Consider the following 15,414-nt stretch of genomic DNA (forward strand, 5'->3'; position numbering starts at 1 on the left):
TACTTGGATCCATTTGGATCAGGACCCGATGCAATTATAGATGCAAGAGTAATATTCTTGAAGTCCAGCTTATGGCCAAAGCGGAGCAAGAGGAAACGTGGCCATCGGAACTAAAACAAGGGACATTTCTGCAAAAAATAGCAGCACTACACCTCAGGTGCTAATAGTGTCTATTTGGGCAAGTTTGTTACAAGGCTTCTTTTGTATGCACATGGTCTTATTCTGATTGCTAAATCAGCTCTTGGTTTGCAAGAGTATTTACTATCCCTTGATCATTTTTGTAAAAGTGTGGTGATGCAAGTAAATATCAACAAAACTAAAGTAGTTGTTTTCTCTAGAAAAGCATACCCAACATAAGTTCTACTTTGAAGGCAACATTATGGAAGAAGTTGCGGATTACAAATACCTCGGAATTGACTCCAACAAAAATCTACGCTGAGATGGTTGTAGAAATAAAAGAACTTTGGGGGGTTGGAAAATATTTTATGTTTTTCAAAATAGGTGTAGAGAGGCAGAGTTATGGGACTTTAAAACCACTCAAACTCTTTTTGGGCTTCTAATGATTCTAATGATTCTCCATGGTTGTGAACTATGGGCCAACAATACATCCAACATGCAGTGGAAACAAATTGAGAAAAATCAGAATCATTGATTACAAACAAATTCAAGATTAGAAGTGCAGTTCCTTATGCTATCTTGTTAAGTGAAATAGTGGCTGCTCGTATTGAAGCAATTGCTATGGTGCAAATCATAAGGTATTTAAAAAAATTGAACAAATGGAAGAAGATAGATGGCCTAAGGTTGTTTTTAATGACATATTGTGCAACGGAAAAAGACTTGGATGCAGCAAAATAACAAATGGTTTAGTAAATGGGATATTTGCTTAAACACGTGTCCCATAAACAACAAAGAGAAAAGTTTTTGTTATGAATAAGTTCCACAAGCGTACTTGGGATAAGGAGCTAGGAAGAAAGAAAAAGTGCTATATTGAAGTGTTTAATTCCACTCATAGTCATCAACCAAAAGAATACATATAGGTCAATATTGCTTGGAGAGCCAAAATTCTTACTGCTCAATTAAAGACTAATTCTCATCAACTCCGTTGTGAAACAGAGCATTGGAAAAGGCCAAAAGAAGTGGGGAAGAAAGAGTATGCATTTTTTGTTCTTCCGGAAAAGTGGGAACAGAAAATCATTTCATTTTAGAATGTGAGGCCTTCAAAGACGATAGGGAAAGTTATGCAAATACGCTGGCAGCTAGCTCTTAGGATAATCTATTTAGCAAGGGGTTTGTCAAGAACCTAGGAGCATTTATTGTGAGGCTTCATAGAGAAAGAGCCAAATACATCAAACAGATAAGAAGCAATATGTCCCATAGGCTATCTTTAGCCTCATAGACGTTAAATAATTTTCTTTCTTTTTTATTCGAATGTCATAATTAACGTGCAATTATTTCTATTTAGACTGATCTTTTGACTTCCTCTACTTCCCCATTGAAAAGTTAAATGAATTGAGTATTGTTAAGACTATAAAAGTAAAATATATCTATACTAACAGTACCATTCATATCACTAGTTAGAAAGAAAGAAAGAAAAAAACTCAATTTACAACTCTCTACCATTCATATCACTAGTTAGAAAGAAAGAAAGAAAAAAACTCAATTTACAACTCTCTTGCACGCACCCGTACACTTCATGTGTGAAGTGTGATGAATAAATTATCAAATACAATTTTCAAACCATAGTAGTTCAACAATGAAATAATCTTCAGTGCCAAAAATGGGTAGCAAGGTCAGGGATCCACTGCCCCAACTTTTCGTTTCACTGATTTAACAAGAGACAAAAGTTCGGTTTTCCTCTTCTTCGTTGAAGCATCTTCAATTGTAGATTTTTCCTCCGTGTAAGGTTTCGAGTCATCCACTGTTTTTTCTGCAAATTTCTTTTGCTGCTTTTGGACTATGCTGCGGCTATAAGTTGCGGACCTGACACCAAATGGCAGAGATATAAATTGAAAGAGCTGAAATTTTAATAAATTGAGCATTAGCTATTAGACATTTGGCATCAAATATAAAAGCACTTTCATTTCAAGTATCTGTGACAGCCATCTCGCAGAAACAGAGGACACAATACTAATATGCCACTAGAATTTTAATATAATTACAGATATTTGATTTGGATCCTAAGCTTCATAATGTGTCCTCAACTTACCTTTTAAACTGCGGGTCCGTGGGATCTATGGCAAAATGATGAGATGTGAAGAGAGCAGAAAATCTTGGATCATCACAATCAACTGTGGGTAGTTTGTCCTCACTTGGAACATCCCGTTTCCGGCCTTTGGATTTCTTAGCTTTTAAATTGTATCCTCGCACACCATTTTCAAATCCGTGATCATCTGCAAGCAGTAGTTCTAACTCAGCTTTAGTTGCATCTTCTTCCTCTTTCAGTTTTGTTGACAGAGATCTCAATTTTTCCTCCTTTTTACCAGCCTTCTTCATGTTGGAACTGTTAACAGTTAGCAGAGTCTTCTTCCCAGTATCCAAAGATTCATCATCTAAAAAGAAATCATCTGACTGATTATCTTTTTCTTCGTCATTGGCATCCTCTCCATCAGTACTGGTTTCATCTTCGGATGATTTGTTTGCAAATTGTTTCCTTGCTTTTCTCTTTTCACTTCTTTTTCTCAAATAAGCCTCCCAAACTGTCTCCTCTGAATTATTTTTCTTGCTCTTCTCAAGAATACGCTTGCTTAGCTCCTCTAGTCCAGTGTTGAAAGTTATCTCCATGTCTTTGTCATCTTTATCCTCCCTTTCTTCTGAAGGATCCCCGGACTCAAGAAGAAGGGCTCTATACTTCTCTCTTAAGCTTTTCTTCTTGTTCTCACCATCCTCTTCATTTTCTTGACTGTGATCATCATCATCATCACCATCAGATACTTCATCATCTGATGCCAAATAAGCCTTGAAATCCATTTCATTTAGCTGCAATTTAAAGAAAATAGAATTTAAAATGAGTATCTACCTATCTTTTTAGTATACACAACCAGTAGTACAAGAGATTCTATTTCCTGTTCTCAAACCTTATAGAACAAGATAAACAGCTTTTGGTTGGACCGATAAAGTAAACCAAAGTCAAGATGATAGAGATAGAAATTTCATTCTGCATTCTACCAAAAGGAATAAAATTGCAACCCACATTCTCTCTCTATATATTCGTACCAAAGCAAAGTTATTGAACCGAACTAATTATCTCCCAATGTCCCATATAAATAGACAAAAAAACTGTACATAACCTTATAAATATTAGTTGGAAAATCTAGTGTTAATCATCAAGTCCTTTCAAGATGAGCACAAAAAGAAGTAAATGAAATCCTCGGAAAGAGAGATTCAGATACCACACATGCAGATTAAAATTTAAAAATGCATTTGATCCTGTGTATGTAGCATCCGATAAAATCCTGATCTTTTTGCTGCAAATGCTCACAACTTTACAGACGTTCAAAAAGGCAGTAAAGTTTCCTTTGAAGTTTATATAGAATACCATCTAGTCTGAAACCTTTCAAAAACCCATCAACTGCTAGACATAGTCAAACGTATTCTGCAATGTAAGTGCTCTATTTGCATGCTCTACTCGTACACCAAGGAACAAAATTACAAATCACTTTAATCCAGACTGGTTTGGGGTAAGGAAAGACTGAGGGTCCCTTCAAATGACTGCTGCTGCATAAATAAAAATTTTGATAGTCACTTCTAGCATCTAAGAATGACAACATATATCAAATCCCTGAAACAGAAAACCATCTAGTCTGAAACCTTCAAAAGAAAACCATCAAATACTAGAAATAGTCAAACATATTCGGCAAACTAAGTGCTCTATTTACATGCTCTACTTGTACACAAAGGACCAAATCACTTTAATCCAGACCAGTTTGAAGTAAAGAAAGACTGAGAGCCCTTCAAATAACTACAGCTGCAAAGAATAAAAAATTTGATAGTCACTCGTAGCAACTACGAATGGCAACACATCTCAAATCCCTGAAATATAGTTCAGATGCAAGTAAAACCAAATTTGCAGGAAGGACCAGTGAAACAGCTAAAAAAGGAATATATTGTATGAAATTTCAAATATTCATATTCCAAGCATATTGAATATTCAGTGAAAGAACTTGTCTAATCTAAAAAACTGCAGGGAAACAACTGCGCATTGCTGCCAAAACTGTATGAGATGTTTGGCACAGATGGCATGAAATGAGTAAACTGTATGCCAATGCCAATATAAAACGGCATATTAGGTCAATTTGACAAGAGATTTGAAAATCTTGTCAAATACTACCAAGATCCAGGGGATTTTATTCAGGTTCCATTTCTCTTGATATTATCGAAAATATTGCAATAATATCACCAAAACCAACCTCAGCAATAATATCGGCAATATATATTGTGACAAATTGCCCTTTTTTATTTATCACGATAATTTGGAAATTATCACTGTGTCTCCATCATTATCACCTATAACCAAATTCTTGGTCATTTAACCCTCAATTTTTAAAAGAGGGTTAAGGAATTGAGCTCTAGGAATACTGTGACTACTTTCCAGCAAACAAACAAGGGAACATCTATTGTTTTCATTTCCTATGATTTATCTCATGAGATACATATCATAGTAATTAATGGTAATATTAAATTCTTAAACTGACATTCTCTTTTATCTTTTATTTCATCATTAGTTTCATTTTCTCTTTCATTTATTTTTTTTCATTTTTTCATTTTATCTTTCATTTTTTTTTCTTTTCATTTTTTTCTTTTTATCTTTCATTTTCATCCTTTCACTTAAATTTACAACATTACCAATAATTGTTTCAAGATGTTTGAGTGGTTCCAACCTCATTGGATTTCATATGGAGGAGGTAGAATTTCAGATCCCATTCAAAATTCAGCAGACTTAACAGTTTTCATGATTTCGGAATTGGCAGGATTGCAATGTTTCCACTTGGTTTTGTGATGTATGAGGGTGTGGAACTGACATTTAATCAAGGGCGCCAAGCCCTCTATATACCTCAATGTTGGTGGCATTGATTATTAAACTCCTTTGTCATGACCCTAGTAAAAATGTACCCATCACTCAAGAAAAATCACTGTCCAGGCATGTGATATTGATGAGAAGCATCCCAATATGGGCAATGATTTTGATGTTATGTAGCTATTTGTTGTAGAATGAATTTTTTTGGACTCTAGAGGCCATTTAGAACCACTTTGTTGAAGTATTTTGGCTCAAAGACGGATTGCACTCGGTGCTATTTTAGTTATATGCACCCTTGCTATGCATGAGAAACTTTGAGTATTTGTGTATAATGATATGGATTCATATGTATGTACATGAATTATATGTTTTTTTCAAAATTTGAATATTTTATGTATTTTTTAGTCAACAAGTCTTTTGGTCCGATTCTTTTCCAGTTTCAGTCCACAACAAGTTTCTGGGGTTGACCGGTCTGGTTCTGATAACATTGTTGACGATGCTATGACCATTTTCCATCAAGAAAACAAGGGAAAACCCATTTTTTTCATTGTCATGATATACATTTATTTTTGTTTTGATAAAATGTTTGTATCAGAACTTGACTGAAGACAAATATCATACTTCAGTGTCAATATCTGATGTACCACTTGACATCCTATAAATCAATTTTATTTTCATATTTATGTAGCAATGCATTTGTTTGATGTTGATGTTGCTTTAGAAGTTAAAACATTGGAAAGAAAAATGATTAGTTTTGTATTTTTTTAAGTTTCCAGGTAACTTCTGATATTTTCCCAATATTGCTGATAATTTTAATTTCAACCTCACATTGATAAATTTTCGATAACGACAAATGTAACATTGGTTTTATTCTTCTTGGTCTTATCAGAAGGTAATAGAACATGCCAAGAAGCCATATTGGAAACCATGCAATATTCAGCATGACGCTCCGTTGAAGAATCTGAAGACCTGGGAGCTTCATTGCATCAGGTATCACAAACATGTAGTATCAGGTTCTGTAAGCAATCACTTATTAAGATGATAGCATAGTTGTTCAGAGCCCTAGCAGGAAGCCAGAAGAATTGCAGAAATAATGGTATTATTGGAGGTTGAATTTGGTTCAATTCTGTTTTGTTAAACGTTCCATACATGTCTCCATATCTACCAGATGAGACCCCAAATCAAATCAAGCAGGTTCAGGAAACTACAAAATACCAAGGCAATGTTATCAGCAATGGCAGTAAAACATGTTATTAAGCAATGTATTCAACCATGACTGAAAAGGCTAGAAACCCACATGGAAACAAAGAATTCAGATATAAACCCAGTGAAAAGGATGGGCACGTTGGTTAGGCACAGATTCTAAAGTTATGCACCGATGTGCACGTTTCTTCCAATTAGCGTAACAGAAAAGAGAAGATCTGCACTGGTAATGCCAACAGTAGTCTGCCATATGTCCATAAGTGCATTTTACTTGATGGTAACAATGAATAATGATCAGGAACATTCAGCCACTGTTTGAGGATCAAATAGTTTGCAACCTTGCTGCTTAGTTAAGACTCAACGGAGCCCAAAAATGAGGATAAAATTGGAGCAAGTATTAAGTTAGAGACATTTCTGCTGTAATCAATGAGCATGTGATTTGTTGCGATCATCATGCTCTTTGAAAATATTAATAATAATAAAGGCATATCCCAGTTGCCAACATTCAAGAGGTGAATCGACCTCACCAGAAATTAAGGAAAACCTTGCATCATGGAAGAAACCCTGAACTCATGGACAGATTAATTTAAAAACAATGATATTTACATTAGATCCTAGTCTTGAGGAATGAAGAGGCTCCTCAGCCCAAAGAGAATGAAGAACCGCCCAAATTTGGCCAAATTGATTGATTTTGGTGGACCCAAGAGCTGGTTTTGAGAAGTTAAGTGTTTATTTGTTAATGAATTAGTACATTACGAATGATCATATATGATTATAATTTTCTCATATATGACATTTCGAATCTCATTTGAAAAATCTATAAATAGAGAAGAGAAAACTCTTCTGAAAGGAGGAATCCAACAGGATTACTCCCCAAGGTATTCATGCTACACCTTGGATAGTGAGGATTTCCCTGGTGTAATTTTGCCTTCCACCTTGTTGTATTAGGTGCTGCGACTGTATATTGTTCATGTATCATATTTTCTCTATCTTTCATTTTGGAGACTTGATGCAGCAGTATCACTGTTTTGTCCCCTGCTGTTATCTTTTGTAAAACTTGAAAGATCAATGATCATTGTGGTTAGACTCTAATATTTTGATCATTATGATTAGCAATATTGTTGGTTGTTCTACTTGCATGATTTATGGAATACCTGTGGTTGTATAATGATTCTATATAGGACGTTCTCTTCATTAAATTTCAATACAGAAATATATTGATCAGACAGACAAGATTAATCCTCTGGGTCTTCCTATCATATTCTTCACCATTTCACATTCAAGGTTCTTACTTCACATTAGACTCCATCACCCAAGAAGGCAAGCAGCAATCATGTTGAATCCTACCAATATATCATATAAAAACCAAAAAATATCATCATCAGATCTGAAATTCTTCATCCAAGACTGACAGATCAGGAGCAGCATTTGGGACTCCCCGCTTGGGCAGGTAAAGCAGTAGCCAGAAGTGAGAGGAACGGTTGTTGTGGTGACAGTGGAAAACACTCCTAAGTGCCCTCAGAGCTGCAATAATTGGCATTACGGACTAAATATTTCAAGCGCAGGCTTGCAAGATAACAAATTGGTGCGAGTGCCAGGGACATAGCACATTTCCCTAGAAATTAGAAGATATGCTATAGTGATGCAAATTTCTTTAAAGAACTATCATCTCGCTATGTGGCTCCACTAAAGAATAAAGCCATGTTCCTTTGAATTTAATGACCCATTGCTTGAGAGTAAGATCAAGCAGTGGTGTGCAAGGAAATAAAAATCTTACATAGCAACTCCCCAGTTGAGTGATCAAGACACTCTACACACACTGACCTGTGTACAATGATCATGGTTAATCAATTGACGCAATGGGAGCAGAACAGTATATTTGTTGAATTATTTCTCTCACTTCAAGAAACAAGAAGATTAAACTGTGTATTTTTCATCTTGAATTTGTCGAGGCATGGTGTAGGATTCATCCATCATTCTGACTAACAAGGACTAGTGTTTTAATGACTTATATATTTGCTTTTGATCCAGATTTCCACTCCTTTGTATGTGATGAACACCCAACACATTTGAAAACAGCCTTCTATGCTGCCCTGTGAGTGGAATAATTTTTCATAGCTACTAGGTAAGAAAATAATCAATATTTGGCATGTGAAGAGGAACACAGTGAAGTGCCGAGCCATGATTTTGAAGAAGATCTTGATGTCAATGAAGACCCCACTGCATGCCCCAGTGGGGAAAAAATAGAGTGAGTTGTGCCAATAATGATTATGTGCTTTCCCTTTCTGAATATTGGAGAATCTTGTGATATTGTGGAAAAAAATGAGGTGTCAGAAAACCTATGTGTGATGGAGTAGATTCAAGTGTTCCACTCCATCATATGAGGAAACCAAAGGACATCTTTCCCATCCCTGTTGTGACGTAAGAGTTGGGCAGCAAGAAGAAAACAGAGATATTGAAGAGATCGGCAACCATCAAATTGTTGCCATTAGTCATTAAAACCTTGAACTGAAAGACCAGGAGATTGAAGCCACAGGATTGTCAAATGTTTGCAGCTGGAATGAAGAGAAACTGAATTGACAATGAAAAGTTGAAGACTTCCTCATTATTGACCCAGCACAGGAAGTTTTTGTTTTATTGCTTTGATGGTGAACCTGTTTATGATATTGACAATGACTACAGAAGAACAGAAACATACTTAAGCAATATTTAGTCCCTACTTCCACAGATATTCAGATCACAAAATAATGTTGGAATCAAATGGAATCGAACAGCTAGCCAAAAAACCTGCCAATTAAAGAGAAAAACAACTCTTAAAGAGTGCTGGAGTTGTCCACTATGCACTCGATGTAGAAAGGTCAGGTAAAAGAAAACCAGCCAAAGAACAAGAATGCATCAACGCTAGATATGGGTGCCCGGAGCCTTAAGCACTTTACTAAGAAGGCCAATAAGCTCAATGATCAAATATGATGTTACAAACAAAGCCTGAGTGGTGTATATACATGACGAAGATTACTTGCCCAAGTTACATTGTCACATCAAAGAGGAGTGCCAAACACATCAACAACAATAATAATTCTTTTATCCAATTTGAATTTTCCTTTATCCAATATAGTTTCTTGTTGGGGCAAGATGGGCTTTCCTTGGGGTAGATAGGTTCCTATGGGGAAATTCATCCCATAGCTGCCCCAATTTTCAACAACTCTCTCATTAATAATTTGCCTCCAACCCTCACTGTGCTTTTATAGGCCCTCATAAGAAATCAATGACTCAAATTAAATCATAATTGATGGTTGAGACAATAATCCCAAGTCATGCTCACATGGATCACTAAATCTCATTTTATGAGAAAACACACTTGTGCTTTATCAAGAAACACACTTGTGGTTTCTTAAAAGCACAGTTTTCACTTATAAAACCACATTGACTTCGTATCTCACAAAATCAACTTTTGGGTCCTCTTTGCCCCTGTCACTTTAATGCTAGGCCATGCATTAAAGAGGGCTAAACACTTTTTGAGGTACAAAATATCAACACCATGAAGACTGTGTGACGATCCTTTGTACATTTAGAATAAAAGGCATATCTCAATTTTGATGCTAGTTCTCAAATATATTAGTCCATACGTGTATTCTCATTCTTCTCTACTTTTCTCATGATATTTTGAAGTTTCTAACTTCAAGAATTATTCAAGATTATTGTTCTTGTGAATGAATTATTAGGATAAAGTGAAAAGCAACAGTACTTTTCCACAGAATGTCCTCAACCAGTAATCACTCCTTCCTTTATGAATATTATATCATCAGTCTTCTGTAATGCCATTTTATATTTTGTGTACATGAGAGAGAGGTCTCTTGAAAATCAGTTGTCATTGATGTCAACTCCAGTGAAAGCCATATTTTCCCTGTTCCTTTTATGCCAAATGATCGGGAAAATGCCTTCTAGACCATCATCATCGGATAGTACTCATCATGTCGTTTCCAATGGTATGTGGCATGCCATGTGGCTCTTCACGGTTGACGAGATATGCCCTCCTAAATATGAAGCCCTGAAATCAAGGTCAAGGTACCTCAAATGAACAGTCCAAAAATTCAGCATAAAATTTAATGACAATAAATGTTGCGTACATTGGACTTTGGGTAAATATTATAGGTCTTGGTAGTTGGAAAAAGGGCCACCCTCTCAACCCCCTCATGTTTAGAACAATAACCAAATCGGCCCTTAAAAGGGGAATTTTCATTTTGAAAATGATTTTAAAAAGGAAGTTCAGGTCTGCCTCATCATGGAGTCAAAATTTTAAATTTAAATAAAAATCTATTAGGGCAAGTCAGCCCTCCTTTTACCCCCCGCTCCCCCCTTTCACAAGTATAAATAGGGCGTTCATAAGCCCTTAAGAGCATTCATTCCTAACAAGCAAAATTGTGAATATTACTTTGAAACTGAGGCCATGGACTGCAATGAAGATCATGAGCAGAGGCCAAGGAGAATTTTGTTTTCGGGGTATATTTTTTTTGTTTATATCTGTTCATGGCTCGCTGTTCAGTTGTTCTTGGGCCGAGTTTCTATGGCAAACAAGGGCCTGATCTGAGGCCATATCTAAATTGATTCCGGCCTGTATATCTGTTCATGGCTCGCTGTTCAGCTGTTCTTAGGCCAAATTTCTATGGCAAAGAAGGGCCTGATCTGAGGCCATATAGTATATACGAAGCAAATTATCGGCCTGATCTGAGGCCATATCTAAATCGATTTCAGCCTGATCTGAGGCATATCTGGAGTTGTTTTGGCCTGATCTGAGGCCTGGTCTGAGGCCACATCTAAAGTTAACAAGACCAAGTTCTGGTTTCCCTTTAAAGGGCTATTTCACAGGTCAAAATCTGCCCAGACCAAGTCTTGTGTGGAGGTTGAGTTAGGTTTAAAAGCTGAGTTGCAGGCAGGCTGAGGATATAGTTTAAGACCGAGTTTAGGGCTGCATAGGCCACAGAGAAAGAGCCACAGTTAAGGGCAGATCAAGGCCTGATTGAAGGCAGAGTTGAGGGCAGTTTGAGATCTGGTTAAGCTGCAGTCAAACAACAGATTTAGAGTCAGGTCCAGGTCTAGTTTGATTTCTTTCCAAGGGCAGATTTGAAGACCAATCTCAGCACATATCTGTAGCAAAAATGGAAAAGGAGGCATACTCAGTGGCAGCAAGATTAAGGCTCATCTTCTTCAGCAGTGTTATCAGACCCCTTCAAATTTAATATGAAGATCTGAGGTATGAGCTAGAGCCTTTTTTCTTTTGTTTAATTGTTAGAATATAAGGGGCAGATTGTGTTGTAAGGGATTAAGTATCAACAACAGCAGCACTGAAGTGAATTTGACAGTGAATAAATACAAATGTAAGTGGGTCATTATCCCTAGTATGGGAGCCCACAAATTTTTCTTTTATCTTTTATCTTAAGGGTGGCATGGTGGAGCAAGGCGGAGATTGAAGTATCCTTCAGGTTGGTGCCTAAGAACACTTCAGGGCAGTGTTATCAGGACCGGACCGAACTGGTATGAACCGGCCGGTCCAATCATTTTGAGGCAAAAACAGGTTTGGACTGGTGATTTGAACCGTTTTTGGCCGGTTTAGTACCCAAGTGGGGCCTGTTTTGCTTTTTTTTCTTTTAATTGTTCTCTTGGCTAGGCACCAGCCCACAATAGGTGCCTAATACGCAAGCCCATGGCCCTACTATTGCTATGTGATTCATGGTAATGTTAAATTCTTAAAGTAAAAGTGACATTCTCCTTTATCTTTCATTTTCATCCTTTTACTTAAATAACATTACCATGAAATGACTCGGGATGTTTGAGAATGGTTCTAACATCATTGGATTTCATATGGAGAAAGTAGAATTTTAGATCTCACTCAAAATCTAGCAAACTTAATAGTTTTTCAAGATTTTAGGATTTAGGATTGGGGGGATTGCAATGTTTCCATTGGATTTTGTCATGCATAAGGGTATCGAACTCACATGTAATCAAGAGCACCAATCCCTCTAAGTACCTTGATGTTAGTGGCATTGTTTGTTGAACTCCTCTATCATGATCCTACTAAAAATGCACCCATCGCTCAAACAAAATCTTGAATTGACATGCTAAGCATTTTTTATCTTATTTAAACGCTTAGAGGGTGATATTGATGACAAAGATCCCAATAAAGGCAAAGATTTTAATTATTGTAGTTATTTTATTTTCGGCCCAAATACGGATTGCACACCGTGTTATTTTGGTTATGTGCACTCTTACATGCTCTATAAATGAGAACGTTTGCTTATTTGTATATAAATGGTTTGGATTCATATGGATGGCCATGAATACATGTGATTTTCTTTAAAATTTAAATATTTTGTGTTTTTGATTGACCTGTTTTTTGTTCCGGTTTTTTTACCGGTTTCTGTTGGCTTCTGACTAGTTCCCGGTCCAGGGGGTCTACCAGTTCAATGACCAGTCCAGTTCTGATAACATTGCTTCAGGGTGCCAGGGTGGTGTTAGGGCAGCAGATTAATGCTAACAGAGTGTTGGTGCAGTAAAGCCAGGGTGTTAATGCATCCTTTCAGGGAGTTGGTGCTTCCTGATAAACCCAAATGCTTTTCTATCTGAGTACCAAGGAGTTGGTGCTTCCCTTCAGTTGACGCTGATAAATTATTGTACTCAACATATATATTAGAAAATGTTCCGTGGTTTTCTCCCACATTGGGTTTCCACGTGAAATTTCTTGCGTATTGTTCATGTGATGTGATGTGATTTTATACTAATGGCATCTAAAGCTCTGTGAGTGCAAAATTAATTAAAAGAAGTGTATACTGATTCACCCCCATCCCCTTTCCCCAACCCCTCTTAGTATTCCAAGAAAATCTATAGGCAAAAGCTTGAACATGCACCAAAGCCGACATGCATACATATTATATAAGCAGTGTATGTAGATGGTTGAGGAATAACAAGCAATCAAAGACAACGAAATGGAGTAAAGTAGTGTGTTAAAGAGTAAACCAATTGATTAGGAATGGAAAAAAAAAGTGATTATAATGAATGGTTGACTGAAGAATATGTTATGACTAACATCTCTCTAAGTTCACATGAAATAAATGTCATAAACAGAGAGATACCTAAAGCAATCAACAATAAGATTGGAACTAAAAGAGGAGTTAGTTGGCGCTTCTTTAAGTTTCTATTGTGCTAACCAATTAACTAAAGGAATATCCTGAATCTTTGTTCTATTCTATGTCCAGCATGTTTGTTTGATTAATTTTTACATTCCCATGTGTGGAGACGATCTTGTAACTAAGACTTCCCCCTTAACTTTGGTAGCCTCCAACAGATACAGTACCTTGTCAAAAAATTGTGAATATTAGATTCCTCATTCTTAGAAATGCTACAAGCTCCTCTATCTGTTCTGTGCTTTTTGTTCCCATGGTGGATGCTTGCTAATCCTAGTTTAAACTAATTAACTCATAAGATCAACCAATGCAACAACACCATGTCCAGCCCAGAAGCACATCATTCCAGTAGCTGTCCCAAGGCGGCAGTCTGACTCAGGTAAAATCTACCATTAAAGAACATTACTCATAACCATGCAAAATCGTAGAAGCATTAGCTACTGACAGTGCAAAATGATAGTGGCATAAGTACTGATTACGCAATACAGTAGTAGCATATTTTATCATTGACAATAAACTTATAAAAATCATACTGGATGAAAGCCTAAAGGTTACCACCCAGAAAACTGAAATTCACAGTCCTCTCCAACTCTCTATATAGCTAAGTTACCAGGATTCGGATACGGATATGGATACGGATATGGATCCGGATCCGGATCCGCTAGTTTTTTGAAAATCTAGGATCCGGATATGGCAAGGATACATCACGTACAATATATATATATATATATATAAAAAAAAATTTAAAAATCACCTTAGAGCTAAAAAATCAAATACTCCATGAAACCATCAAACACTTTTAGAACATTGAATGATAAATATGAAGATTGAATGATAAATGCTATTTAGATCCATTTGATGATCTGTAAATGTATTTAAATTTAAATAGCATTGCACCCTAAATACATTAACTTTTAAATACATTAAAATTTAAATAGTCAAATATTAATATAAATTACTAAATATTGTAAATATTATAAATTATAATGATTTAAATTTATATTTGACATTTGTACATAATATATATTATATATTACATAATTTATATTTGACATTTGTAATTCAATTTATATTTGTACATAATATATATTATATATTATATATATTATATAATATATATATTAATTTATATATCACAAAAAATGAATATTAAACATTTGTACATAATATATATTATCCTATGCATAAAATTAAATTAAATACACAGTCTACACTACACTATATCACAAAAAATGAATATTAAAAATTTAAATACAACCCGGCGACTGTGTGCTGTCTGACTGCCTGACTGTGTGCGGGCGTGAACAGTGTCAGTGCTGAGTGTCACTGTGCTGCGTGCAGGGGGGCCAGCAGCGTGAACAGAAGTGCTGCGGTGCTGCGTGCAGAGGGGCCAGCAGCGTGAGCAGAGGTGCTGCGTGCTGCGTGCTGACTTTTCGGCGACCATTTCACCGTTTCCGGCAGCCACCAGCGGGATCCGTATCCTGGGAAAATTTGCCGATTCCAAAAACTGTATTTTATAAAATACGTATTTTAGCCGTATTTTTGGTGTATCGTATCCGGATCCGGTTCAGATCCGTGGATCCGGCAATATTCCTCTTGCCTCTGCCGATCCAGTAACTTAGCTATATAGTTATACCATCTAGAAGGTGTGTGCAATAGATGAGTAATCACTATCTTGAATTAGGCTGCATTCAAACTTGACTTATCTCAATTCCTAACTTTAATCCCACTTTTATCACAATATAACTATGATGATCATGAGACTTCTAGACTATACTAAGCCGAATATAACTATAGCGGCAAGTTGACCCCTACTAGAGTTACCTGATGCATAATGCAAACTGTAGGCTAGCCAAATTCTCATTGACTAGCATTTTAACTTTCACTTAGAAGGCCTATTCCAATGAAGTGTCATGGAAGCTGATAATTAGCATGCACACAAACCAATGAGACCTATTATTGATATATCTAGGCTTCTGTCCATATAAGTAAACCTAATTCCTCAAGGCAAAATTCATA

The 15,414-nt window shown here is 36.2% G+C and overlaps 1 protein-coding gene across 1 annotated transcript in view; it reads right to left on the bottom strand.

Annotated features, from left to right (window-relative positions):
• Positions 1-1,643: 1,643 nt before the first annotated feature.
• LOC149179349 (pre-rRNA-processing protein esf1-like) overlaps positions 1,644-15,414 on the bottom strand; it is a 34,491-nt gene continuing 20,720 nt past the window's right edge. The window contains exons 3-4 of the mRNA XM_089422427.1: positions 2,207-2,976; positions 1,644-1,980 (exon numbers count right to left, since the gene is read on the bottom strand). Of these exons, the coding sequence (XP_089278553.1) occupies positions 1,791-1,980; positions 2,207-2,976 (960 nt within the window). The 3' untranslated portion in view covers positions 1,644-1,790. The remainder of the gene's footprint in view (positions 1,981-2,206; positions 2,977-15,414) is intronic.

This window comes from Pinus tabuliformis, chromosome 4_1 (assembly GCF_031772625.1).
Source record: "Pinus tabuliformis cultivar Carrire ecotype Pingquan chromosome 4_1, CPIR1, whole genome shotgun sequence".
Taxonomy (NCBI): Eukaryota; Viridiplantae; Streptophyta; class Pinopsida; order Pinales; family Pinaceae; genus Pinus; species Pinus tabuliformis.